The sequence below is a fragment of the Ornithorhynchus anatinus genome, chromosome X1 (assembly GCF_004115215.2).
Source record: "Ornithorhynchus anatinus isolate Pmale09 chromosome X1, mOrnAna1.pri.v4, whole genome shotgun sequence".
NCBI classification, from domain to species: domain Eukaryota; kingdom Metazoa; phylum Chordata; class Mammalia; order Monotremata; family Ornithorhynchidae; genus Ornithorhynchus; species Ornithorhynchus anatinus.
Window position 1 is genome coordinate 98,273,684 of NC_041749.1, and position 27,312 is coordinate 98,300,995.

Here is a 27,312-nt window from a genome sequence, read left to right on the forward strand (position 1 = left end):
ATTTAGAAACAAGTGGCATAGAAGGGTTTTTTCCCAATTCTCCAATTTGCCAGGCTTTTCATTTTATTAAATTTAAATTGGAGATTTTTTAAGTTGAGATGAGGACCTGCTACCCATATATATATAAATATACGTACCCATATATATATACACATATACCTAGTGGAAAGAACCCAAGGCTGGGAGTCAGAGGAGCTGGGTTCTAATCCTAGCTCTATCGCTCGCCTGCTCTTTGACCTTGGGCAAGTCACTTAACTTCTCCATGCCTCAGTTTGCTCATCTGTAAAATGGGGATTCAATAACCCATTTTCCCTCTCACTTTAGATTGGGAGCCCCAAGGAGGATTGGGCAGCATCCAATCTAGCTAATTGTATATGCCCTGCACTTAGGGCAGTCCTTGGCACATAGTAAGTGCTTCATAAGTGCCACAATTATTATTATTAGGTAGCAATAGCTACCAATGGGTGGTATAAGGAGATGGACTTATGAGTGTGCCTATTACTATGGATGAAATGGGAGTGAGTAATTCAGGCTTTATCCCAGCAAGAAACCTTTCGGGTACTGTTTGCTGGTGGAATCTGCTTTTCTGCCTTCCTCGGGGCATTTTCTACTGAAAGAGGATAAATTTCTACACTTTTCTCTAGTCGCCAGGAGGTCAGTCAGTCCATCAGTCAATTCTATTTATTGAGTGTTTACTGCAGAGCACTGTACTAAGCCCTTGGGAGAGTATAACGGACACATTCCCTGCCCACGATGAGCTTATAGTCTAGAGGAGATATCTGCACGGCAAGAGAAAAGCATAGGAGAGTAAACCTCACACATGCAGCTCCACTGCAATTGGAGTTCTGTTCATGATTATATATTGTCTTATGTTTTGGAGTAAAAAAAAAAAATTAGTTTGAAACTACAGCGTGGCACTACATTTGCAATGAACAGGTTAGCAAGTACGGTCCCTGTGGCTTTGCCTGAATGGTAATGTAGGTCTCTCAGAACGTTTTTGCCATTCTCTAAGTGTTGCTTTTAAAGTCCTGCTATTCCCACTGAATCGGCTTTTCAATCGGCAGTTCTGACTCACACGACACTTGGTTTTTCTAACTCCTTTGTTGTGTGCATTACACCTGGCCATCTGCACTGTCAGTGCCTTTCCGTTTTTTTCTCCTCTCCAATTCATAGGGGCTGTTGCAGTGTTAAATGAGTAATGAGGCAACGATGAAGCATCAGAGAAAGAGTGGTCTGTGAATGTCTATGGATTTAAAAACTATATTTTCTTCGGTCGGGTCAAACTGATGATGGATTTAGGATCTTGATTCCTCTCTAGTGATCAAAGGCACTGATTTGCTTGGTCCCAGACGGAGAAGCGTGTGCGCATAAATCAACAAAATATCCTTCTGCAGAGACGGAGCCTTCACGAATTTGCTATGGAGCTTCACAGGATAAGTTGGAGAAGAAACCTCTTTTCAGTTCACCAGTAATAACACTAACCCTGGGCCCAGTGCCTAAAATAAATCAAGATATGTACCTCGTGAGAAAGAGGTTAGTGGATGTAAAAGAAATTGAATGTGTTCCGCTTTTCCGTTCTACTCCATTTTATTGTCGTCCTGGGTGGGTGGGTAATGCTGTGGTGTTGTGCAATAGGAGGATGTTTGTACTTTACTAGGTAATTGACAAAGAAAGGAGTAAAAGAAGATGGATATGTCCAAAAGGGAGAAAAGGTGGGAGTGGCTATTTCAATGCACCAGTTTGCAAAAATTACATCTGTAAATTTGAGGCAAGTTAGAAAGAGTGGGATTATGTCAAAGGGGAGAGTCAAAGAGCCTCCAGTCCTCCTCAATCAATCGTATTTATTGAGCACTTACTTTGTGCAGAGCACTGTACTAAGTGCTTGGGAGAATGCTATACAGCAGGGTTGGTAGACGTGTTCCCTGCCCACAAGGAGTTTACAGTCAGGAGGGGGAGACAGACATTAATATAAAGTGTGGAAATATACATAAATGCTGAGGGTGGAGTGAATAAAGGGTGCAAATCCAAGTGCATAATAATATAGTGATAGTAATATATCAAGTTCTTCACAGCTGGCTGAATAAGAGGGTGCTAAGGAGCCAGTGGGTGCCTTCCTAGAGTGTAGTTTTACATAAATACTGGTGCAGTTTTTCTACAGAATGGAGTAAATAGCGTGACCTAGTAGATAGAACATGTTCCCTGCCCACCAGGAGCTTACAGTTTAAAGGGAAGAGATGACCCTCATATTTGTGTACTATATCCCTGAGTTTTCTCTGAATTTGGAGGCAGAAAGAATTCAAGCCCAACTGGAGGATAAATAATGAAAATAGTGGGATTTAAATGTTAACTATGTACCAAACACCTTATTGAGCACAGTCCTTATCCAACCTTGGATTCACTGACTCTGTCCTCTCCTGGTTCTCTTCTTATCTCTCTGGCCATTCATTCTCAGTCTCTTTTGTGGGCTCCTCCTCTGCTTTCCACCCCTTAACTGTGTGGGTTCCTCAAGGTTCAGTTCTGGGTCCCCTTCTATTTTCCATCTACACCCACTCCCTTGGAGAACTCATTCTCTCCCACGGCTTCAACTATCACCTCTATGCAGATGATACCAAAATCTACATCTCCAGCACTGATCTCTCTCCAGTCTCGCATCTCCTCCTGCCTTCAAGACAACTCTACCTTGACATCCTCCCTTCACCTCAAACTTAACATGTCCAAAACAGAGCTCCTTATCTTCCCACCCAAACCCTCTCCTCCCCTTGACTTTCCCATCACTACATATGGCACCACCATCCTTCCTGCCTCACAAGCCCATAACCTTGGAGTTATCCTTGACTCCTCTCTGTCATTCAACACACATATTCAATCTATCACCAAATCCTGGCCATCCCACCTTCACAACACTGCTAAAATCCACCCTTTCCTTTCCATCCAAACTGCTACCATGTTAATACAACCACTCATCCTACCCGACCTAGATTACTGCATCAACCTCCTTGCTGACCTCCCAACCTCCTGCATCTCCATACTCCAGTCCATACTTCACTTTGTTGCCTGGATAATATTTCTACAAAAATGTTCAGGTCACACCCCGCCCCGCCAACTCATAAAACTCCAGTGGTTGCCCATCCACCTCCATATAAAAAAAACTCTTCACCATTGGCTTCAGAGCAGTCCATCACCTTGCCCCCTCCTACCTCACCTCGGTTCTCTCCTTCTACAACCCAGCACACACAATTTGCTCCTCTAGTGCTAACCTTCTCACTGTGTCTCTATTTTGCCTGTCTTGCTGCTGACCCCTCGCCCATGTCCTGCCTCTGGCCTCCAACACTCTCCCTCCTCAGATCTGACAATTACTCTCCCCCGCTTCAAAGCCTTACTGAAGGCACATTTCTTCTAAGAGGCCTTTCCAGACTAAGCATCACTTTTCCTCATCTCCCACTCCCTTCTGCATTGCCCTGACTTTCTCCCTTTGCTCTTCCCCTCTCCCAGCCGCACAGCACTTATGTACATATCTGTAATTTTATTTCTATTGATGTCTGCCTCCCCCACCCCAAAGACTCTAAGCTTGTTATGGGCAGGTAATACCACTGTTTACTGTTGTACTGCACTTTCCCAACCACTTAGTATAGTGCTCTGCACATAGTAAGTGCTTAATAAATATGATTGAATGAATGAATACAAGATAATCAGGTTGGTCACAGTCCCTACCCCACATGGGGCTCATAGTGTAATGAGGGAGAGAGAATGGATATTGAGTCCCAATTTTATAAATGAGGAAACTGAGGCCCAGATAGGTTTAGTGGCTTGTCCAAGATAACACAGCAGAGAAGTAGCAGAGACAGGATTATAACCCAGACCATCTGATTCCCCAGCCCATGTTCTTTCCACTAGGGATTGTGGGTTCCCAAATCTGTTTTACCTATTATTTCTGTTTTTGATTATCATTATTTTTAGACAAATTTTACTGGGGTTTATTGCACCAATGAAAACAGTTCTAAATAAATGAAAAAAATAGTATGAGCAATACAGGTAAATAGCAAAATATATTTTGTTGAATAGTAGGACAGTATTATTCTAAAATTGTAATTTGCTACGTTACAAATTCCTTGAGGCTAGGAATCATGTTTCCTATCGATCAATCAATCAGTGGTATTTACTGAGTGCTTAGTCTGTGCACAGCATGTTACTAAGCACTTGGGAGAGTACAATACAATGATCCCTGCCCACAAGGAGCTTACATCCAGAAGATTAAATCAATTGTACTCTTCCAAGTTCTTAGTACAGTGTTCTGGGCATTGTAGGTGCTCAATAAATACTATTGATTGACAGTATAGATTATCCCTTAAACAGAATTCTGTGTAATCTGCTGCACAACTACATTAAAGCACATCATGCCCAACACAATACTGATTCCCAAAGTAAATCTTGATTTGAATATGAAGTTCACTAGTTGAGCCAAACTAATAGCTTTAAACTTAGTTGTCATAGTTAATATGTATATGAAACAGCATTTAAAAATACTTATAACTGATTTTATGTCATGCCCCCATTGTGTTACAGATTTTCCCTTTATTTCATTTTAGTGACTCAAATTTTAAAAGTCACCTATTTGGTAACATTGATGGAAAAGAATTAACTTTGGCAAAGGATTCACTTCACTATAGAGGTTTCTTCCCTACCTGTTTTTTGTTGTGGGTATTCATTCATTCAATAGTATTTATTGAGCGCTTACTGTGTGTAGAGCACTGTAATAAGCGCTTGGAATGTACAATTCGGCAACAGGTAGAGACAATTCCTGACCAATGACGGGCTCACAGTCTAATCCGGGGAGACAGATGGCAGAGCAAAACAGAGCGAAACAAAAACAAGACAACCTTATCACGATAAATAGAATCAAGGGGATGTATACCTCATTAACAAAATAAATAGGGTACTAAATAATATATACAAATGAGCACAGTGCTGAGAGGAGGGGAAGGGGGGAGGAGGGGAGGAACATAGGGAAAGGGGGCTCAGCTGAGGGGAGGTGAAGGGGAAGGGGGAGGAGTAGAAGGTGGAGGGGGAGCAGAGGGAAAAGGGGGTAGCTCAGTCTGGGAAGGCTTCTTGGAGGAGGTGAGCTCTCAGTAGGGCTTTGAAGAGGAGAAGAGAGTTAGTTTGGCAGAGGTGAAGAGGGAGGGCATTCTAGGACAGCAGTAGGACATGGGTCAGAGGTCGACGGCACGATAGGCGTGAATGGGGGACAGTGAGGAGGTGAGCGGCAGAGGAGCTGTGTGTACGGGTTGACAGTAGAAAGAGAGAAGGGAGGTGAGGTAGGAGGGGGCAAGGTGATGGAGAGCTTTGAAGCCAAGAGTGAGGAGTTTTTGTTTTGTGCGGATGTTGATAGGCAACCACTGGAGGTTTTTAAGGAGGGGAGTGACATGCCCAGAGGGTTTCTGTAGGATCTTGTAAGGCTTCTAAAAAAGCTTTTTGCCATAATAAACTTTGTGTAATAATAATAATGTTGGTATTTGTTAAGCGCTTACTATGTGCAAAGCACTGTTCTAAGCTCTGGGGTAGATACAGGGTAATCAGGTTGTCCCACGTGAGGCTCACAGTCTTCATCCCCATTTTACAGATGAGGTAACTGAGGAACAGAGAAGTTAAGTGACTTGCCCACATTCACACAGCTGATAGGTGGTGGAGTAGGGATTCGAACCCACGACCTCTGACTCCCAAGCCCGTGCTCTTTCCACTGAGCCATGCTGCTTCTCATATATACATATGATCTTATATATATATAATATATATAATAATATATAATATATAAATATACATTATATTTTATATAATATATTATATATATGTGTGTTTATATATATATATCTTTGCTTAACTACAAAAAATCTAAATTTGAGTTGCTGGGATGCAGCACACTGAAGAGGAGCAAGGAACTATTTACCATTCCTTGATCTCTAAGTGCCAGTACTTTATCATGATACTTTTCATTCTGACATATTTTTACCAGCACTATTTTTTTTAAAAAAAGACCAATTAAATTTAGCATTTCTATTTGAATGTTTTCCTCCACGGACAATTAGGGAGCATATGCGTGGTCTCATTAGAAAACTTTCTATAAATACACTACTAAACTGCATCTTCACTTCACCTGAATTTCTTTTCCTAAGGAACAAAATAATTTCAGTTACAGGATCTCATTTAGACTTTCAAAATCCCATATTCACCACGCTGAAATAAAATAACACATTCAAGCATACCCAAAACAGAACTGGGCATTCAAACAGTTCATCTATGTTCCCATTTTTTTAAGTTTTTCCACTAGAGTGCATCAGCCTCCCCCCTGATCTCCCTGCCTTCTGTCTCTCCCCTCTCCAGTCCTTACTTCATTCTGCTGCCGGGATCATTTTTCTACAGAAACATTCAGTCCATGTTTCACCACCCCTCAAGAACCTCCAGAGGTTGCCCATCCACCTCCACATCAAACAGAAACTCCTTACCATTGCCTTTAAAGCACTCAACCACCTTTGTCTCCTCCTACCTTACCTCATTAATCCCCTACTACGACCTAGCACACACACTTAGTTCCTCTAATATCAACCTACTCCCTGTACTTCAATCTCATCTATCTTGCTGCCAACTCCTTTCCCACGTCTTGCCTATGGCCTGGAACTCCCTCCCTTTTCAAATCCACAGACAATAAATCTCTCCATCTTCAAAGCCTTATATAAATCACATCTCCTCCCAGAAGCCTTCCTCAACTAAGCCCTCATTTCCCCTACTCTCTCACCCTTCTGCTTCACCCATACACTTGGATTTTCACCCTTTATTCACCCCATCCTCAGCCCCACAGCATTTATATACATATGCATAATTCATTTTAATGACCCTAGACTGTAATTTCCTTCTGGGCAGGGGACATGTCTACCAAATCTGTTATATTGTACTTTCCCAAGTATTTAATACAGTTCTCTGCACACAATAAGTGCTCAACAAATGTAAATGATTAATTGAGAGCAATCAGACATTTTTTTTAGACACATGCATGCTAACACCTACCCCATGCCTTTATCACGATTCCATTGTATTCTATTAAATCATTTGTTTTTCTTCCATATATGAAATATATACATATATATGCACACATATATATATATATAGTATTGAGAAAAATCAAAGGTCACCCTACATGTGTATTCCCCCCACAGAACTGAAAATACGTACAGAAGAAAAAATTCATACATAATTTCAAATAACTTGTCTAAGGAAGCATCATGGCATAGTGGATAGAACATGGGCCCAGGAATCAGGTCATGAGTTTTAATCCTGGCTCTGCTGCTTATCTACTGTGTGACCTTGGACAAGATGTTTCTCTTACTTGGGCCTCAGTTCCCTCATCTGTCAAATGGGGATTGAGACTGTGAGCCCCACATGGGACAGGGACTATGTCCAACCCAATTTGCTTGTATCCATCCCAACGCTTAGTACAGTGCCTGGCACATAGTAAGCGCTTAACAAATGCCATCATGACTATCATTAATGTCTTTGGGCAAAGGGATAAAGTTGGAAAGGACAGAAGTGGCTTTGAAAAGGAAGAAGGAATTGTGAGAAGTGTAAACAAGGGATGAAAGAGAGGGAAAATAAAGGGACAAATTTAGAGGCACTCACTACCACTAGCTTCTCTCCCCTCCATACCCAAGGTAAACAGTCCCTTGCTCTTTCTCAATATGCTACATCCCTACACACCACCTTCCTCACTGAATACTCAGTGCTGCAACAAGTTACATGGCCCATAGGGATGTGCAAGCGATTATCACTATATCTAAGTTTCGGGACTGAGGCTTGGCCATTACTCTTGACAGGAGAGCCCACCATCGCCATCACTCATTTATGTAAAAACACCGAAGAATTAGATTCCTGTGTCCCTTCAACAGCCCTTGGTAGCATGTTCCAGTGTTTCTCAACTCCTGCAGACAGAAAGGTTTTGTAAGCCCCTAACTTAAATTCCTACTGTTGAGAGTTACATCTCACCAGAGAAGCAGAGAAGTCACAGAGAAGTTACAGAGAAGCAGTGTGATTTAGTGGAAAGAGTACAGGCTGGGGAGTCAAAGATAGTGAATTCTAATCCCAGCTCTGCCACTTATCAGCTGTGTGACTTTGGTCAAGTCACTTAACTTCTCTGGGCTTCAGTTACCTCATCTGTAAAAGGGGGATTAAGACTGGGAGCCCCACGTGGGACAACCTGATTACCTTGTATCTACCCCAGTGCTTAGAACAGTGCTTGGCACATAGTAAGTGCTTGACAAATACCATTATTATTATTATTATTATCTATTTCCTCTTGCTTGCCTTCAGGGGACACAACACCACCTTCTGTCTATAGTATGTGAGGAAACCTGATGGTAGGTAAAATTCTTTTACAGATTCCACCAGCACTTTAACATTAATAATGGCATCTAACTCGGGCAACTGGAGATTTTCTCCTTTTCAAATGCCATTCCACATGATACAGTAGAAACACATTAGGTTTAACTCATGGAAAGAAGATATTTTTGCCATGAGACTGTGTCCTCAGCTTCCAGATCTATCAAATTGATTCCCAAGGAAGTAACATACATTCTGGCAGAACCAAAGTCAACATGGCAAGTTCTTTTTCAGAAGACCATAAACTCCTCATAGACAGGGAATGTGTTGCCCAATTCTGTTGTGTCAGACTCTCCCATGTGCTCAGTAGTGGTCTGCATTCAGTAAGTGCTCAATAAATACAATTGAATGATTGATGACATAAGATGGCCACTTTGAGGGCCTCAGAAGAAGTCCATTGGAGGAATTAAAATTTGGGGAGTTTTTTCACAAGTGCTTTAGAACACCACTAACTTCTCCTTCCTCGAGGTCTTTAAAGGCTTTCGGTGAGAATTGTCCACTCCCTCTGCCATCCCAAGTCTTCACTCTATCCATTAAAGAAGTGCTACTCAAAATAGTTGCATTTCAGCTAGGAACAGAGTCTATGATAGCCAAACAAGATGTTCGCTGAGTGTCCATTTTCTGCTGATAGTATTTCAGCAAAGCTTCATCATTATAATCATCATCAGTCAATAAGAAAATCAAATAAAATAATGCTCATTCATGAAAGACAAAGACACTTCATTAAACTTCTGCTTTTACGAATTCATAAACTGGGCTCTGATTAGCAGAAGCAAACAATAGGTTTATTTGAAAAATCAATCATGATGTGTCAGCTCAATAATAGTAAAGTGAACAACTGTCATTTGACTGTGCCAACATCCAACTGATAAAGTGATTAAACTCTTGTCAATCATCTAATAACAGAAGAAATAAAGTCATACTGATAGAATTTTTTCTTTGGATCAATATCACTTTAGAAAGCACAGCACATCATCTTTGTGTCTCAGCTTTTTCCCATGCTGAATTGTATGGTATAGTGATTTAAAGGAACCACGTCTCTATCAGATTCTCAATTTAGGGTGGAGGATTTAGACATCTGCATTACATGATTTTTTTTCTTATGCGTGGTTAGTCATGACATCTAAGAGGCATCACTTAAATTTTAAAAGGGATACAGAACCTCTGGGGCAGATCCAAACTGAGAGCATTAAAATGGAGATACCTGGTACCTTGAAAAGCTGAATTTCATTTGCTAGCTTCCCGTAGTTAATCAATCAATCACTAAATCAATCATTGACATTTAGTGAGTGCTTATGGTGTGCAGGACCTTGTACTAAGACCTTGGGAGGATATAATATGATGGGAAGTAGCGTGGCTTAGTGGAAAAAGCATGGGCCTGGGAGTCAGAAGTCATGGGTTCTAATCCCGGCTCCACCACTTGTCAGCTGTGTGACTTTAGGCAAGTCACTTAACTTCTCTGTACCTCAGTTACCTCATCTGTAAAATGGGGATTATGACTGTGAGCCCCATGTGGGACAAGCTGATTACTTTGTAACCAACCCAGTGCTTAGAACAGTGCTTGGTACATAGTAAGGGTTTAACAAATACCATCATCATTAGAGTAGGGAGACACAATCTCAATTTTTTGGCCGATAATCAATCGATGGTATTCACTGACTTCTGTGTGCAGAGCACTGTACTAAGCTCTTAGGAAAGTACAATATAATCAAGTTCATTCATTCATTCAATCGTATTTATTGAGTGCTTACTGTGTGCAGAGCACTGTACTAAACGCTTATAAAGTACAATCCGACAACAGAGTTGGTAGGCACGTTCCCCACGATCTTAGTGGAAGAGATGGGTTGGCTAAGTCTATTATTTCTAATGAACCATTTTTAATTTGATCTTCTATAACCTCTCCTTTGGCTTGAAAGAAGAGAGAGAAGAGGGGAGGAGTCATAGCTACTGAACTTGCATTAGGTAGCATGTAACTACTGAGTGCTCAATGAAAATTATTTGATGGTGATGATGATGATGACTGGGGTTCAAGTGACCTTGGGCAATACAAGCTGTACACACGATTGGGTGCAGCACTGCTACCTACTGGTTCACCTATAAACCAGATACTTTTACCTCTGAAATGAATCATGACTGGCCTTCATTCAAGCAATAGTAATAGGGCTTATTGAAGTTGAAAGTCCCGAATTCTCCCTCACGTATCACGTGCCTTTCCCTTTCCTCCCTCCCACGTCCCCCTGACTCGCTCCCTTTGTTCTTCCCCCTTCTCCCCACCCCACAGCACTTCTCTATATATGTATATATCTATAACTTTTTATTTATATTAATGCCTGTTTACTTGTATTGATGGCTGTCTCCCTGCCTCTAAATTGTGAGCCCACTGTGGGCAGGGATTGCCTCTCTCTAGTTGCTGTACTGTACTTTCCAAGCGTTCAGTACAGTGCTCTGGACACAGTAAGCACTCAATCAATACAATTGAATGAATGAACATTCCTACATGCAGATGAGTGGTGTGTCCACTGCTGACCGTGGTGTCCACTGCTAACCGTGGCCCCTTCCTGGCCTACTTGACTTCTTGATTATCTTGATATTCCTTGGGCAAACCAATTTGGTTTTACTTTAAATACACTGAATAGACTGAAATGAAGCAAATCATGCTTCCTTGAATGCATCATGTCATATGTTCCATCACAATGAAAATGCTTCACAGAATTTTCTTCCAGAAATGCTCAGCCTTCAACCAATCTGAATACCCCAGAAGAGATGGTGGAGTGGATAGAGCACAGGCCTGAGAGTCAGAAGGCCATGGGTTCTAATCCTGGCTCTGTCACTTGACTGTCTCGGGCAAGTCACTTAACTTATCTGAGCCTCAGTTCCCTCATCTGTAAAATGGGGATTAAGACTGTGAGCCCCACATGGGACAGGGACTGTGTCTGACCCGATGGAAGCAGCGTGGCTCAGTGGAAAGAGCATGGGCTTTGGAGTCAGGGCTCATGAGTTCGAATCCCAGCTCTGCCACTTGTTGGCTGTGTGACTGTGGGCAAGTCACTTAACTTCTCCGTGCCTCAGTTCCCTCATCTGTAAAATGAGGATTAAGACTGTGAGCCCCATGTGGGACAACCTGATTCCCCTATGTCTACCCCAGCGCTTAGAACAGTGCTCGGCACATAGTAAGCGCTTAACAAATACCAACATTATTATTATTATTATTATTTGCTTGTATCCACCCAAGCGCTTAGTACAGTGCCTGGCACGTAGTAAGTGCTTAACAAATACCACAATTATTATTATTATTATTTAACAACCCAAAACTGAACAGACACTCCCCCGGCATTTGGGGATAGCAGATGTGATCCCTACCTTGCTAGGTTGTGACTCTAGACTGTGAGCTCCTTGTGGGCAGGAAAAGTGTTTGATGTTATATTGTACTCTCCCAGGTGCTTAGTACAGTGCTTTGCACACAGTAAGTGCTCAATAAATACAATTATTAATAATAATAGTAATAGGTTGCAAGCTTCTTGGGGGCAGGGATTGCATCTACTCTTCCAAACACTACTATCATGCTTTGCCCAAAGTAAGTGCTCAATAAATATTACTAATTGGTAAAGAGCGCTCAAGGAGTTTACAATTTTGCATGAGGAGAAAGACACTAAAACAACAGCAACAGAAACAACAGAGTTTAAATATCTGTATATAAATGTTACAGGGGTGAAGGCTACTACCCAAAGTGCTTAGGTGATGTGGAAGTGCTGAAGTAGCAGCAGTGGGGAAGTAGGGTGGGGAGATGAGCGATTAATCAAGGAAGGCCTACTGGTGGAGATGTGATTTCAGAGAGCCTTGAAGATGGAGAGAGCAGTGATCTGCTAGATGCGATAGGGGAGAGAGTTCCATACAGAGAGATGGAGCAAGTGGTCTGTGGTGGGAAAGACAAGAACCAAGTCCAGTGAACACATTGGCTTGAGAGGAATGAAGTGTGCCAGCTGGGGTGTAGTGGCAGAGAAGTGAGATTAATTAGTGGGGAGAGAGTTGAGTGCCTCCATTATTTATCACTATAAATACTGATGTTCAAGGATACATCAAAATTAGAAATGACAAATGAATGCTCCCTAATGCCAAGTATACACAGGATGGTGAAGTGATAGGGTGATAGTTTTCTGGTGAATTCAGACAGTGTAGATAAACAATTTGGATATTTAAATTCAATAAATCATGTAGTTGACTCAGATAAGTTTCTTTCCAAATGTTCTGGATAATTGCTGCTCTGAATTGTGGGGAGAGAAACTGCCTCCTGCTTCTCTTCTACTTTCTCAAGCACTTAGGACAGGGAATGCAGGGCACTCAATAAATACAATTAATACTAGTAGTAGAAATCATGAACACATTTTGCACACAAATGCCTGAAAATTGATTCAAATGGTTAAATAATCTTTTCTTCCATTGCTAGGGAAAGTGCTAATCTATTATTCATTCAATGGTCAGCTGTTATTCCAATATCATTTTAAAAACTGGAACAGTAATAGAGGTCTCGGTAATGAGAAAAACAAAATCAGATGTTGAAAATATTTTTAGTAAATGTGGCATATTAAAAATATGGGTTTTAGAGTGTCTATAATTGAAACCAATGAAGTCACACTAGTATATTTTTCTCATTTCATGAAAGTGGTCAATTTCAAAGACAACTAGCGAGTTAAGGAAAAAAAGACATTTTTAATGTTAATGATATACAGCCATACATGCACATGGGGGTATATTCATACTTTCATCACAATAAGCTTGTAACCTAAATACATATTTCCAGGATAAATTACTGACACCCCCTTGACCTCCACAGGGAGTTTAGTCACTGCTACAAAATTTAATATACAGTGAAATAGGTACGTGAGAATAATTTAGATCTTCTAATAAACTGCTTTTTATGAGGACCCTAGTTTTAAAATTTAACCTTTGAACTTTAAAGAAGGATTTATTCCCCAAAAGAATTCAGATTTATAGTTAGGAAATCAAAAAGCATAAAATACATCCCAGATAGAATAATAATGGATGGTTCCAATTAAAGCCAAAGCAGTGAATGGTGCTGACTGGTAAGACAACTGAGCCTTGGACTCTACAATAAAAGGGCTTTCTGTAGCTAAAAATGGCATATGTAATCGTAACAATGCTTGAGAGGCTACAGTTGAATTGTTAGAGCTGCAGGTAGGTTAGAAACTTCAAGTGTGATAATAGTACATTTCTTGATTTCAAGAGTACTGGACAAAGGGGTCAAATCCAGGGCAAATGACCTGGTAAAAGGCAAAAGTCCAGAAGTCCAGGGTAAACTAGCTTATCTGAGCCCCTTCAAACTGCTTCTGAAGCATGAACCATGTTAGGCTATTACAGGGCATGATGCCTAGAAACTGGTTCCATTATGAAAGAGAGGGATAAATATGGAAGATAAATCAAAATAATTAGCTTTTGAATGACTGTATTTAGTATTTTCATTTTACCTAAGAATATCTCCTGATTTTCATTATTTGATTTTATAGAACCATATCATAACACAAAACTATAGCATTTGATTGTCCTTGCTAGTGGGAGACAGATTTCAGTGGTAATCCACAAATAATCCAAAACTCTGGTTTCATCCAAGTGTTTCCATTGCCTCTTCCACCTGGCTTTTCACTTGAACTATTAAGGAGTAGCAAATGTAATTGATAAGACTTTCATCTTCTCTCTCTTTTTCCATGCGTAATGAAGCAACGTGGTCTTGTGGAAAGACCATGGATATAGGAGCCAAGGGACTTGGGTTAAAATCCCAGCTCTGCCACTTATCTGCTGGATGACCTTGGGCAAATTGCTTAAACTTCTCAATGCCTCAGTTTCCTCATCTGCAAAATAGGAATTCAATTCTTGTTTTCTCTCCCCCTCAGACCGTATGAGTAAGGAATCCTATCTGACTTGATTCTCTTGTATCCATCCTAAGGTTTAGAACAGGGTTTTGTAACTAATATTATTATTATTACTGCTATTATTATTTTTCTAAAATAGAGTGACATGGCCAAGAGGAGGACAATATTCCACAAACCAGATCATTTGATCATGTCATCCCACCAGTCATCCTCATGTGTAAACATATTTATTTGTCTATCTTTGCTTTTTTTCATTTGCATCTATGCTCTTATTCTGGTTCCTCATATGTTTGTATCCTTTCAGTGGCAGAGCACTGTATTAAGCACTTGGGAGAGTACACTAGAAATAGAGATTATATCTGTCCTCAAAGAATTTATGTGCAACAAGAGAGGCAGATACTAAATAAGTTACTTATAGAAAGAGAAAGAATGGATAGATGGATATGGGATTATATTTTAGACAGCAGGGTACACAAATCAGTTTATACATAAATACTCCAGGTAGCTGTGAATTTATATATGCTGAAGTAATAGTTTAGATGACATGATGGGGCAGAAGAAAACTAATCAGGCAATGTCTGCTGAAGACTGGAAAGGTTGTGGTAGTTTAGGCTGTCTATGGTTGTGAAGAGTCCAAGGACTATTTCCTCTCAGCAGTAACTGCCATTTTTACTGCTGTTGTTTTTGATGGATTTCATCTGTTAATCTTTTCCTCTTTGTGCTCCCACCTGTAGCCCACTTGTGAGCTCCCTTGGGGCCACAGACCTTGCTTGAATCAATGTCTGTGATTCTCCCAAGTTTTCAGGACAGAATCCGGGACAGTAGGCTTACAATAATCAATCAATCAATCATATTTATTGAGCACTTACTGGGTGCAGAGCACTGTACTAAGTGCTTGGGAGACTACAATATAACAATATACCAGAGTTGGTAGACAAGTCCCACCCAAAATGAGTTCACAGTCTAGAGGCTTATGAGTCAGTGCACTAGGAGCTACCTTTAAGGTAAAGACAATGTGAAAGAAGGTGTCACTCATACAATGGCATTTTCAGCTACATCTGCATGCATGGATAGGATCTCACTGTAAGCAGAAGGAGGCAGAATTTGGGGGTCAGGCAGATAGATTTCAATGAATCCATAGATAGTAGGTATTCTCAGTGGACCACTCCAGACCATGGAATTGATGGCATGGGTTATATTAAGATACATATCACTATCATAATTATAAATCTTCTTGTTCTGCTTTAGTGACAGAAATTCTGTGATGAAAATAGCATTTTAGGACCCATCCAGTTTGGGTTTGAGCTCTTATATCAACTCCAATGAGAATAATTTACTATTATACTGAAGATCAAAGACTTCCATTGATAAATGTTTTTGGTTTTGCAATCAAAATTTTCTGAACCTGATTAAAATTTAATTGATCTAAATTTTTACAGTTTATTTATCCAAACAGTCATCCATCAACATTTTATTGCTATGACACAAAACTTTGCCTATTAAAGCAACCTTCTTAATTAAAAATCAGTCAACCCAATCCTGTATTTGCCTATCTAACAAAACTCCAGCTTTCACCCAGATTTATTCCCCTCAATTTTTGGCCAAGACAAAACGATTATTCAATTATAAAAGCAATGAATATTTTAAAGATCAGCAAATGGAAGTAATAATTTCCTGAAATGATGATGATGATGATTTGAAGGAAGAGGAGGAAAAAAAAACAGGAAGCAGAGGAAGATTATTATTATTCACACTCTGTTTCCCATGCAAGTTGGAAAATGTCTGCTTAGAGCTGTGCATCAGACTATATGTCAGCCAATATACTCATTTAATGCCACAGAGGTATGTATATGTACATGCGTGTACACACATATTTTGGGGGAGAATCACCTCAAGCCTTCAGGTTTCTGTAAAACCCCAATAAAACGCCCACCGCCAAGAACACTCAAATGATCTAGCTGTTCTACAATCATTCAATGGTATTTATTGAGTGCTTAATGTGTGTAGAGCAGTGTACTAAGAACTTGGGAGAGTACAATACAACAGAATTGGTAGACGCGCTCACTGCCCACCAGGCACTTAGTCTAGAGGGGGAGACAGACACTAAAATAAATTAGGGATATGTCCATAAGTACTCTAAGGCCAAGGGAGAAGTGAATATCAAATGCTTAAAGGGTACCGATCCAAGTTCATCAGTGATGCAGAAGGAAAAATGAATTGGTCTAACCCATTGATAGAGTGAGGAGAACTTCTCCCAGCTGAAGTTTTCCTGCTCCTGAACTCCTGAATAATGCCTGCCCACTGCTGCTGGACACATCTCTCCAATCACTACTCTACAGCTCTACTAGGGTCTTTAGCTGTCTCAATACCCGCCCGTCCCCCTGCCCCCACCATACATAGAAATGCTCTCTAATAAATCAGTAATTTGTCAGATCTGGATCCATCTCAAGGTCAACAACCCTACCCCCATGAATACCCCCAAAATGTCTCTGTAAACCACCTAGGATGAACCCTCTGCATGAACGTCATGTAGTGTTGGGCATATAGGGGAGATGAATTCTTCTCCCTCCACATAAATCCTTGAAGACGTTTCTCTACAGATTTACCTCAGCCTTATTCCCCTTGAGAGAGGAGGGAGAGTTGTATTCATTATTATTATGGTTGTTGTACTTATTGATTTTCATTTCTCAAATTATCTGATCGGGGCACATGATAAAATATGAAAATTGGTCGAATAAATTGTAATAACTTCTGGTCGAGATAAAAAAATATCTCTGTCAGGTTTCCACAATGGTTTGTCATCTGAACTGAAGGCAGTGCATAATGAATCCTAGTTCCTGAGGATATGCAAACAAAAACACCCAAGCCACAGAGATGATAACTCTAATTTCTAGACTATAAACTCATCGTGAGCAGGGAATGTGCCTCCCAAGTGTTCAGTACACTGCTCTGTGCATAGTAAGTATTCAATAAATATCATTGGTTGATTGATTTGATACACAGTTTCCATTACGGTTTTGGTACCTCTGTCAACCTACCTATTGTACATCTACTAAGCATAGGCCCAGGGAAGAGTCTGCTAAACTGCATCATTTTGTCAAACTGGGAAAAAACAGTTCGACTAGCTTCCTGAACAGAATTCAAAGGTGTGAGAGTTTTGCCCAGTCTCAGTACAACTAATATTTTCATTAGATTTTGGATACTATTATTATTAATAATAACTAACCTCCCAAAAATTTTGGTGCTTCTAATGATGATGTCATGAATTCATTAACTTGTTTTATTGTCCCAGCTGCATAGCAACCATGGCAGTAAAGCCGTGTTTAATATTCTCATCAGTTTCCAGATACTATGATGATGATGATGATGATTATATCAGTTACATTTGCAAAGAGCTCAAACAAGCATTTCTATTATTAATCCTCCCTGACTGGTGGAAATGATCCCCATTTTACACCTAAGTCGGGGGGGGGGGATATTTGTTGAGGAGTTTAGAGAAAGTCAGCATGAAATACAAATCAGAATGTCTAGGCCACATGCCACTGCTCACCTGGGGAGCCACCCAATCAAACCTCCCTCATAGGCAAGGACTTTCGTCTCCTACGGCAGTTAGGTAACTTGATTTTGTTAAATGATTTGATTATACCAAAGCAATTTGGAGGTACTTAGCTGTGAATTATAACGGTTCAAAGCTTTAGCATGATGGATAGCATTAGTCCTTGATTTGGATGATCTAGGCTGTTGTAAAACAGCTGAACTTCTGTGAAGGAGGCCCAAAACAATATTTATGAAGCAATCACCTTGACATGCTGAAATGTGAAGTTATTAGATTATTCTCCAGGAAGCTGTTCATTATGATCCACGGCAAGAGTGTATCTTTTTCCGACAAGGAAAAAAAGCAGCCACAGGTTTGGGAGTAAGAAAATGGATAATATGCCATTTACTGCTCTGGGATAAGTAGTTTACCTACCCACAGTTATTTATCATTAAACATCAATATTGCAGCCAAGTTGCCTATAAATTGGGGATTTGCATCTTAACATTTATAGCAGAAACACGGTTATTAATTATTCTCATTAAGGAACCTGAAACATATTAAATTAAAATTACAAGCACATATTTATGCACAATTAAGGTACACAACATTATGCCCTAGGAAATGTTAATGTTAATAGTATAACAAACTAACCAAGAAATGATATACCTAACATTAGATTCAGTAGCCCCTCAGTAAATATACTTACTATGAACCAAGTTGATAATGGAATAACCCAGCTATATCTTATATTATGTATAATACTATACTATTTCATATATATATATATATATATATATGTATACACACACACACACACATAACTACTACTTAACCACATACTTTATACATGTCAGATAATGCTTGGAATATGCTTAGGTGGCTTTCACAATTGGAGTCATTTTCCTCCCATTACTGGTCCCCAAAGGCTGTTTATAGCTAATCTCAGCAAAATTTCAGAAATAATGTAACACTGGAAACCACATATTAGTACATCTTAAAAAATTCATTTCTCAAATAAGTCAGTTCTCCTATAACACAGGAATTATGTTATTGAAGAATCGAGATTAAGGAAATTTCACACTATAAATATTCCCGCCCTGACTGGTGTGGCATGCATGTATAAAACTGTTTCTTCTGACACTGCATCATATTCTATACAGACTCAGGTTGCCAGAAGAATATTCTGTGATTCCACTTCTGCATCCTGTCCACTTGGAAATGCATCCAAATGGCAAACTAGGTTAAATATTGGCTACTAGGTATATTTGATGCTGAGCCTCCTGGGAGAATTTTATTAATGAGAGATGAGACAGTTCAACTGCATTTATATCAGTAGTTAACTTCTACAAGAATCTCTCATTTTTATGCCAGATATACAACTTCACACAAAACCATGCTTTATAAATTGTAGTTAATCTACAGTTCCCACAAGACCCTATGTTATAAAAGGCACATCTGCTGTAGCTTCTTGTGGCCTCTACTGTAGATTTACTATTTCCAAGTTTCACTTTCTTTCAAATCCTCTTGAAGCTTTAAAACTCTCATTTTCCATACAAACATACTGACCGTTGTCATTGCTTAATGGTTAAAGAATGTATTCTTCTCAGCTACCAGGTATTTTTCCTTTCTCTCTATTCATAATCATTTTGCACTTCTAAATATGCATTCAAAGTCTCACAATACCAATAAAAATAGAACAGTTTAACATCCCCTCAGATTTTACAGTTTACCTTACAAATCAAGATGTTTTTATAATTGAGGATAGCTTCTGAGCAAAGGATAATGTCTAACAAAAGAAAGAAACAACCTTTAAGTTTTTCAACATGATGATATAGGCATGCAGATTACCATGAGATAAAATTGCTACTTACAAGCAAACTGAAGTTTGACTTCTCTGCTAACAACTGTTCCAAACGAGTTTGTTGCGATGCACTGGTATGTTCCAGAATCTTGGGTTTTGTTGGGATTATTGATCAACAAGCTGCCTTCCACTATATCATAGCGGAAATCCATACCAGTGTCAACATCTGTTCCATTGAACTTCCACCTATAGTATAAAAATTCCAGGAGATAAATCTTTGCTCCATTACAAAATAGTTCTGTACTGCCTAAAACAAGTATAAAGCATATGGGTACCATGAAATATTCTTTCTTCTGCTATTTTGTGCTTTTGTCCAGGTGAAAATAAACACTATACTATTTAATGTTTGCAACTAAAAAATTTACCAAAGAGCAGGACCACAGAGTAAACAAAGGCAATTAATTCTCTTAACAAGGAAAGTAGATTTAGCTACAAATCTTGTTACTCTTCCAGATGAAAAGGGAGTAGCCCAACCAGAGACTCTAAATACTGATTTTGAAGTTTGGATAGTCACAGTTTAGTTAACTGCAACTTTTGGGTTCTCTTGGTTTTTTGTTTTTTTAATGGCCTCGGCTGTAGGAAATTTAGAACTACTCAGACCTGGATCACAATGACATTTTCACCATGTTCCTTAGAAGGCCTAGTGGAGTTTCAGCAACAGAATTAATCACTTCTAGAAACCTAAATATTGGTGAAACATTTGTAGAAATTCACTTTAACCCCTTCAGCCTTAAATGATTATATGACCATCTATGGTATTAGATGTTCAAAAGACTTGGCAAGAATACTTTGAGGCAGAGCACACGTGATCGTGATATAACTCCAAGGTTGGGTTTGCATGGGGTATGAGATTTTAAGGAGAGTGATTTTACAGGATTCAAATTCAATTTAGTTCAAATTCAAATTAGACATCAGCCTTTTTGTTCCCAAACCTGTATTCTGAGAAGCAGCATGGCTTAGTGTAAAGAGCAGGGGCTTGGGAGTCAGAGGTCATGGATTCTAATCCCCGCTCCGTCACTTGTCAGCTGTGTGACTTTGGGCAAGTCACTTAACTTGTCTTTGCCTCAGTTATCTCATCTGTAAAATGGGGATTAAGACTGTGAGCCCCAAGAGGGACAACTCTACCCCAGTGCTTAGAACAATGCTTGGCACATAGTAAGCACTTAACAAATACCATTATTATTATTATTATCCAAACCCACTATAACCCTGGGGTGCCTCAGGGCAGCTCCCAGTGTTCAGACAGACTGGCAATCAGATGAAGGGGGCAGCACAAAATAATAATAATAATTTTGGTATGTGTTAAACGCTTACTATGTGCCAGGCACTGTACTAAGCACTGGGGTGGCTCAAGTAAATCAGATTGGACACAGCCCCTGTCCTGCGGAAGGGTCACAGTCTTAATCCCCATTTGACAGATGAGGTAACTGAGGTGCAGAGAAGTCAAGTGACTTGCCCAAGCCTACCCAGCTGACAAGTGGCAGAGCCGGTATTAGAACCCATGACCTTCTGAATCCCAGGCCCATGATCTATGCGAGCACCAGAACTCTGAAGCAGCAGCAACCATTGGACAGATTCCCAGTAGCCTGAGCAGAAAAATCAGGCAAAGATGCATACAGGCCTTGAAACCTAAAATCCATCAAAAATGCTTGTATCCAAACACCTTAGTGCCAGTTGGCTAGGAGTCAATATTGTTAGGGCCATTAAGAAACATTTTTCACTCTGGATATAGGTTGGCTATATACGCACATGACCAATAGCTTCAGGCTTCAGAATGGTCAATTTAGAAATGTGGGAGACTGAAATCCCAATATATTTTCCAGTTGGTAGCTGAAGTCTGATTGAAAGGGGTTGGAAGTTGTAAAACACACTTGATATTGTTCAGAACAGATAGTCTTCCTCTCTGCATTCCAATGCAAGACAGAGGCATCAGGCATGAAAGGAGTAAGTATTATTTTCCTGCAGCTGTAAGTATTTGGGCACAAATCTTCAGCCGCTGTGGCTAGCTGACCAGACACATTCTTTTGAAACTGCTGAGAATGTTTTTACAATAGTTCTCACTTCGAATAAGAGGGGAACAATGCAACATGACAAATCTGCCTCCAAAAAAAAAAAGAAACTGCAAAACAACGTAAACAGAAATTGGAGACCCACACTTGGAAATGGGCAAGTGAAGACTTTTCGAAAAAAAAAATAAAAAGATAAAGGAAATAGAGAGCTCCTTCAGCAGACTTTTCAGGAAGATCCAAAGGCAAACTCTAAATCGATGACAGAGGCCACAAGCGGCAAATACATGAATGTGGCCAAAGACCGGACATGGCCTGGAGCCACATGTGAAAGTTTGGCGAATATCTCACTGTCAGGAGCAACATCTTCAAAAATGAAGAGCAGATATAGAGTTGATACATAAACATCCATATCAAAACTAGCTATTGGGATATTCCCAAGTGCTTAATACAGTGTTATGCACACAGTAAGCACTCAGTGAATACCACTGATGGATTGATTCAAGAAAAGTAATACTGTGGACAGGAAACATGTCTACCAACACGGTTACACTGTATTCTCATAAGCGCATAGTAATTGTTTAATAAATATGATTAATAAAATATAATTGATAACATTTTTAGAATAGTCTCTGCCCGTCATTGAGCAGGGATTGTCTCTATCTGTTGCCGAATTGTACATTCCAAGCACTGAGTACAGTGCTCTGCACATAGTAAATGCTCAATAAATACTATTGAATGAATGAATAAAAGAAGGAAAAAAAGACAACCATTTGTCTCCTGGCTGTCTCCTAGCCTGTCTGCTCAAGTTTAATTTGGAAAACTATCTTTTTGCTTCACCTCATGTTTCTTTAAACTTTTCTCTATCCTGGAAATTGTATTGGGAAAGGATATGCTGCCCCAAATGAAAAGGAAAAGAGTGAAAAGTTTCAGTGGGGTATGGGAGACCCCTGAAATTTCTCCCTTATGCAACTGACAAACTTCCTCAACAAGAGGATTTGATAAGGCAGAGATAATCCCCAGGATTTGGCAAGACTTTCCTCAATCGCCATGCTAATCTTCCCTCAGGATTTTCTTCACCTACTCTCTCCCTCTCAAGAGGAAGTTTTGGTGTCAGGAAGGAAGAAAGTGGGGCATAAGTAGAAATAGACAAGATGGAGGTCCCTCTCATATCCTCTCCCTTCAGGAGGGATATCTTCATAAAAGGACAATGTGTCTCTCTGGGCTGGGGACATCATTTTAACTCTCCCCCTACAGAAGCAGCATGGCTCGGTGGAAAGGGCACGGGCTTGGGAGTCAGAGGTCATGGGTTCAAATCCCGGATCCACCACTTGTCAGCTGTGAGACTGTGGGCAAGTCACTTCACTTCTCTGTGCCTCAGTTACCTCATCTGTAAAATGGGGATTAAAACTGGGAGCCCCACGTGGGACAACCTGATCACCCTATATCTACCCCAGCACTCAGAACAGTGCTCGGCACATAGTAAGCGCTTAACAAATTTGGGGAAGCAGCATAGCTCAGTGGAAAGAGCCTGGGCTTGGGAGTCAGAGGTCATGAATTCGAATCCCAGTTCTGCCACTTGTCAGCTGTGTGACTGTGGGCAAGTCACTTAACTTCTCTGTGCCTCAGTGACCTCATCTGTAAAATGGGGATAAAGACTGCGAGCCTCACATGGGACAACCTGATTACCCTGTATCTCCACCCCAGCGCTTAGAACAGTGCTCTGCACATAGTAAGCGCTTAACAAATACCAATATTATTATTATTATTATTAAGATGCGGTATTGGAAATTAAATACAACTTGTCCCAGGGAGAATCCATTGAGAGGAAGTGGTGAGAGATGGTACAGCAAGATGACACCCTCACTGGACCCATTAACACTAAGGTGGACTGTAGTGAGAAAACACTCATTTGGGAAACTGGCTGAGTCATTTCATATAAGCCTCTTTGTTGGAAGAATTTTTTTATGGTATGTGTTAAGTGCTTTCTATGTGCTAGGCACTGTACTAAGCTCTGGGGTGGATACCAATTAATCAGGTTGGATACAATCAGTGTCCCACATGGTGCTCACTGTCTTAATCCCCATTTTACAAATGAAGTAACAGGAGCAGAGAAGTAAAGTGACTTGCCCAAGGTTACAGAGCAAACATGTGGCAGAGCCAGGATTAGAACCCAGGTCCCTTCTAATTCCCAGGCTTGTGCTCTATCCACTAGACCACAATGCTTCTCACTTCGGCTGAATTTTCTTTTAAATGACATTTGTTAAGAACTCACTATGTGACTAACACTTTTCTAAGCACTGGGGTAGATACAAGTTAATCAGGTCAGACACAGTCCCTGTCCCACTTGGGGCTCACAGTCTAAGTTTTGAGTCCCCATTTTATAGTTGAGGAAGCTGAGGCACAGAGGAGTTAAGTGACTTGTCCAACATCACACAGCAGGCAATGAATAATATTTACTGAGCATTTTATGCAGGGCACTGTTGTAAGTGCTTGGAAGAGTACAACACAACGATATAACAGACATAGTCCCTGCCTACAATGACCTTACAGTCTAGAAGGGGACACACGTGGCAGAGGCAGAATCAGAACCCTGGTCCTCGGACTCCTAGGCCCCCTGCTTTTTCCACTAGGCCATGCTGCTTCACTGGGTCTATTCTAAGCCAGAGTTTTCAAAGTGAACTTATTTTTGGTCCTGATTTGTCTTTTCCCAGCTCCATATAGTTACTCTAATAAAGACGTTACGAAGGAATTGGATCCATTGAAAGCCAATCAGGATATTCTAAGTAAAGGAACCTCACCAAAAGAGTTCACTTGGCATCTTCAGTGCAGGAAAAATCAGAAAAAAAAACCCAAAACTGTGGTCAAAAAGAGTGTACAATGTGACGGTTGCATATCTGACATCCATCTGTCTGGTTAAGGAGATACAATCCAACAGCTCTAACAGATTATGGATACTTTCACACAAAGAATTAAACAAACAAGACTTACTTCAAAATAAACTATTTTCTGTAAATTACACTTTTAGGAAGCAGCATTCATTTCACCTGAATATCCACTGCATTTGACTACATTATTTAAACTCTCATTATTTTCAATGCATTTTCATCAAATGTGCAGTTACTCTCAGATATGATGCACTTTTGGGTGCAAAAGTAAAAGTCCTCGAGTTTCATCTTCACTCCAAGAGTTTCAGAGCATATTCATCTCTGCCTGAGGAATCTCTCAACATCTCATAGGCCGCTCTGATAGGATTTGGGCCCTACTGGATATCTGGTAATGCGAAACTCTGACTGCTGCACTTATGGCTGCAAATGGAGGGAGATTCTCTGGGGGCATTTTTTTTTTTTTATCAGTCAGGCCCCCTGTCCTCACGGATTTCAACCTAAGATGTTGTAAAACCCATATGATGTGCTTTGTAGTTTCAGATTCAATTGTATCAGAGCATACAACCACAGCAGGATGCAATCCCTTGAATTAAAACCAACAAGATTAACGTGACTGCAGGAAACCAATACAGAAAGTCAGTTAGACAAGTCAAATGTCCTCGGAGACACTTCTAGACAAGTGAAATTGGCTGGAATCAGAGTTCTTTGGACTTTTCTGGGTCTATGTCATGCTTTCAAAATCAAGTGAATGGAGACAATGAAAATGTGAGCTCCAATCAAGGATAATAACTCTGTAGCAATGCCACACACGGCCAGCTAATTGGCCAGTTGAAAATTTGAATTGGAAGAATCTCACTGAGTCGATGACTCTGAAATGGCTCATTCACATATATGTAGAATGAACCTGATGATTGCTATATTCAGGGAAAAAGCAGGACTTTGTTTATGTTTTTTGTTGCGGGGGGGGGGGGGGTGGAGAGGAAATATATGGAAACTTGTGATTTCTTCCTTTTCAGTGTGTCTTATTTCTTCTAGTATGTCTCACATTCACCAATTTGTTTGTACAAAAGGCAGAGAAGTAACTGGAAGCAATACAAAAGAAACTAGAATGCTTGAAATGACCTATTCTCTCCTCCCCTGCCCCTGCCCCCCCAACACACACTTGTACAATGTATAAGCCCTTCCTTCTTAGCTTTCTTTCTGGCAATCCCTGAAGAATTCTGGTTTCCTCAAGATTCATTCATTCAATAGTATTTATTGAGCACTTACTATGTGCAGAGCACTGTACTAAGTGCTTGGAATGTATAAATTGGCAACAGATAGAGACAGTCCCTGCCCTTTGACAGGCTTACAGTCTAATCGGGGGAGACAGGCAGACAAGAACAATGGCAATAAATAGAGTCAAGGGGAAGAACATCTCATAAAAACAATGGCAAATAAATACAATCAGGGTGATGTACATCTCATTAAACAAAATAAACAAAATAAAAGGGATTGATTCTCCCTTGACCCCTCAAAGAAGCACTCTAAATATCATCCATCAGCACCATCTCCTACTCTACCTTGGAGTACCCAGGCTTATCCTCAGCAGCATGGCTCAGTGGAAAGAGCATGGGCTGGGGAGTCAGAGGTCATGGGTTCAAATCCCGGCTCTGCTGCTTGTCAACTGTGTGACTTTGGGCAAGTCACTTAACTTCTCTGTGCCTCAGTTACCTCAACTGTAAAATGGGCATTAAGACTGTGAGCCCCACGTGGGACAACCTGATCACCTTGTATCTACCCCAGCACTTAGAAGAGTGCTTGGCACATAGTAAGTGCTTAACAAATGCCATTATCATTATTATTAAGACTGGGAACGAGTATTTCCAATCAAACCACAAACCTGAAAATTGGCTTGGGATTTCCCCTAACATCACAATTCAACTTCACTTTCTTCTCCTCTAGATCCAAGGGAAAAGTAATGCTGCTCGGTTCCTGGATGAAAACTGGGCCATGCAGGGTGCTGTCATCTGAAATTAGAAGAGAAGATGATATTGAATGTGATTTAAGCACACCTTCAAAATGGGATGAAACACTTAAACATTTATGAACAAGAAAACATCACTGCAGCCCATAGTTAAGAGTTAGGCACCTGTCTCCTGGGGAGTAGCCCAGTTTGGTTCTATAGAATGATAGTGAGACAGGAACATGGACTATTCTCTTTCCTACTGACAAATGAACTTGATGTTTGTCAACTATAATTGCTCTCCCCATCCCCTGTCCCTCCTTCATCCAGCGGAACTTTTTCATCTCAATTACTCTTTCATTTTTTTCCCCTTTTCTTTACTGTTTCTTTTTGGTTTGTTTCTGTGTCTGGCTTGAAGTTGCAAGTTAAACGTTCTTTCGGCAAGTCTTTGAGCTTTCTAGAGGAAACAAATACTTATCTCCTAGTGGGCAGGGCATGTGCCTACCAACTCTGTTGTATTGTACTCTCCCAAGCGCTTAATACAGTACTCTGCATCCAGTAAGTGCTCAATGAGTACCATTCATTAATTGATCAATGACAGATATTGAGTACCTTCTGTATGCAGAGCACTGTACGGAGTGCTTGGGAGAATACAGTACAATAGAGTGGAAGACATGATCACTGCCCAACAAATTCATCAACAGTGGTCCTCCCTCTGTACAAATGAAAGTATGATTGATGGTACGAGAATGTGTAGGTGGAGGAACG

At 40.3% G+C, this 27,312-nt stretch overlaps 1 protein-coding gene across 4 annotated transcripts in view; it reads right to left on the bottom strand.

The window, feature by feature from the left end:
- CNTN4 (contactin 4) overlaps positions 1–27,312 on the bottom strand; it is an 893,626-nt gene that overhangs the window by 270,417 nt on the left and 595,897 nt on the right. For all 4 annotated transcript variants that reach the window (XM_029051523.2, XM_029051520.2, XM_029051519.2 and 1 more), the window contains 2 exons: positions 26,482–26,608; positions 19,716–19,891 (listed from right to left, as the gene is read on the bottom strand). In XM_029051523.2, coding sequence (XP_028907356.1) covers positions 19,716–19,891; positions 26,482–26,608 — 303 coding nt within the window. The remainder of the gene's footprint in view (positions 1–19,715; positions 19,892–26,481; positions 26,609–27,312) is intronic.